Here is a 2,500-nt window from a genome sequence, read left to right as displayed (position 1 = left end):
AAACATGGTGATAGGACACACATCAACACTCCCTCTGTGTGTGTGTGTTGGTGCATGTGTGTGATTCTTAGCCACACCCACCCACACACACACACACCCCAGCACTGTTTCCAGACTGTAGTATAATACCTGAGTGAAAGACACACAGCTCACTTCTCCACTCTCAGTGCAGCAGAGAGGATTAATACGTTTAGAAAGCAGAAGGAAACCTGGAGAAGAACATGATCAGTGTTCTCTCAGTGTTCTCTCAGTGTTCCCTCTCATTGTTCTCTCAGCATTCTCTCATTGTTCTCTCAGGATTCTCTCACTGTTCTCACAGTGTTCCCTCATTGTTCTCTCAGGATTCTCTCACTGTTCTCACAGTGTTCCCTCATTGTTCTCTCAGCGTTCTCTAAACTGTTCTCTCAGGATTCTCTCACTGTTCTCACAGTGTTCCCTCATTGTTCTCTCAGCGTGCTCTCCCTCATTGTTCTCTCAGCGTGCTCTCGCTCATTGTTCTCTCAGCGTGCTCTCGCTCATTGTTCTCTTAGCGTTCTCTCTGTGCTCTCTCTCATTGTTCTCTTACTGTTCTCTCTGCTCTCTCTCAGCGTTCTCTCTCATTGTTCTTTCAGCATTCTCTCTGTGCTCTCTCATTGTTCTCTAAGCGTTCTCTCTGCTCTCTCAGCTTTGTCTCAGCATTCTCTCTGTGCTCTAAGTGTTCTCTTAGCGCTCTCTCAGAGTTCTCCAATTGTTCTCTCACCATTCTCTCAGCATTTTCGGTTGAATTGAACATGAACACAATTAGATTTTATACGTAGCTAGTCGAGTTAGCCTGCTTTGCTAATCTGCTAGAAAGTACACCCGCTATAGAGAAGGTACAGATGGAGAAGTGAAGCAGGACTGTTTCTGGAGTTTAGGTTTAACCCTGTAAGATTCCACCAGGTGATTTCTACCAATCAGAACTTGACCTCTGACATTAACACACTCCTGAGCTTCCATCGGTTAGCAGAGAACGTTAACGAGAGTGACGGCTGTATGCTGCTGTGTGTGCTGACCTGAGAGTGACTCCTAACACCATGATCTTATTACTGATCAAACCTCGCCTGTGTGTGTGTGCGCGTGTGTGTGTGTGTGTGTGTGAACACCACCTGCGATATAAACACGCGAGCTAACCGTTCGGAATGAGGAAACCGTAATTGCTGCTTTCGTCGCTGTCAGTATTAGTGAGACGTGACTGAAATCTGTTTCTGCATGTGTGAATCATAAAGACGTTGTTAAAGGGGAGGTGTGTGCGGTGGGAAGGGATCTGATTTACGTCTGCTCGCAGCAAATTGATGGTTTCCAGCCGTAATCGAGAGCGATATGGTTACTGTAACGCACAGAGACACCATTCAGAGCCACCATGGACATCTGCTTATGCTTTGGGCTGATGATGATGATAAGGAGGAGGAGGAGGAGGAGCAGAAGCAGCAGGAGGAGGAGAAACAGGAGCTGGAGGAGGAGCAGGAGAATAAGGAGGAGGAGAAAAATAAGGAGCGGGATGAGGAGCAGGGTGGAGGAGGAAGAGTAGGAGGAGGAGGAGGAGAAGAATAAGTAGCAGGAACAGGGTAGGAGGAGGAAGAGGAGAATGAGGAGAGTGAGGACCAGGACCAGGAGGAGGAGCAGAAGAATGAGAAGGAAGAGCGGGATGAGGAAGAGAATTGAGAGGAGAAGGGTGAGGAGGAAAATTAGCAGGAGGTGGAGATGGATGAGGTGAAGGAGAATGAGGAGAAGGTGAAGCAGGAGCAAGAGAAGAATGAAGAGGTAGAGAAGGAGGAGGGGAAGAAGCAAGAGATGGAGAGGGAGGGGGAGGAGAAGGTGAATGAGTAGGGGGAAAAGGAGAATTAGCAGGAGGATGAGATATGAGGTGGAGAAGAAGGAGAAGAAGACAAAGCAGGAGATAGAGGAGGAGCAGGTGGAGGAGGAGGGGAATGAAGAGACGGAGAATTAGCAGAAGGAGGAGAAAAAGATGCAGGAGATGGAGAAGTAGGGGGTGAATGGGTAGGAAAATAAAAAGCAGGAGATGCAGGAGGAGGACAAGGAAGAGGAGGGAGCAAGAGATTGATCGGAGGGAGGATTAAAATGGAGGAGGAGAGATGGAGAAGAAGGAGGAGAAAAAGAAGCAGGAGATGGAGGAGGAGAAAGAGGAGGACACGTGGGTCTGTGGTGGAGACAGAAAGGGATCTTCTGACACACTGTACCTTCACGTGAGGTTTGGAGAGCAGCTTCAGCAGCTCAGTGACGTCTGCACTCACAGGCTTCATCTGGAGCTCCTCAGACACCTGAGAGAGAAGAACAGAGGAACACCGGAATGTTCATGACGTGTACACACACTGTTAAAGTCTATCTGTCTCTCTCTCCATCTGTCTGTCTGCCTCAAACTGTCTCACTCGCATCTTTCTTCCTCTCACTTCCATCTATATCTCTATTTTTAGTGCTCTCTCTCCCTTCTCTTTCTCTGTCTCTCTCCCTCTCTCTCTCT

At 48.1% G+C, this 2,500-nt stretch overlaps 1 protein-coding gene across 2 annotated transcripts in view; it reads right to left on the bottom strand.

Moving 5' to 3' along the window:
* The window catches only part of mpp7a (MAGUK p55 scaffold protein 7a), a 134,150-nt gene that overhangs the window by 72,736 nt on the left and 58,914 nt on the right, over positions 1–2,500 (bottom strand). For both annotated transcript variants that reach the window (XM_058406372.1, XM_058406373.1), the window contains exon 5: positions 2,220–2,300. In XM_058406372.1, the coding sequence (XP_058262355.1) occupies positions 2,220–2,300 (81 nt within the window). The remainder of the gene's footprint in view (positions 1–2,219; positions 2,301–2,500) is intronic.

The sequence above is a fragment of the Hemibagrus wyckioides genome, linkage group LG13 (assembly GCF_019097595.1).
Source record: "Hemibagrus wyckioides isolate EC202008001 linkage group LG13, SWU_Hwy_1.0, whole genome shotgun sequence".
NCBI classification, from domain to species: Eukaryota; Metazoa; Chordata; class Actinopteri; order Siluriformes; family Bagridae; genus Hemibagrus; species Hemibagrus wyckioides.
This window is presented reverse-complemented; position numbering and strand designations above follow the sequence as displayed.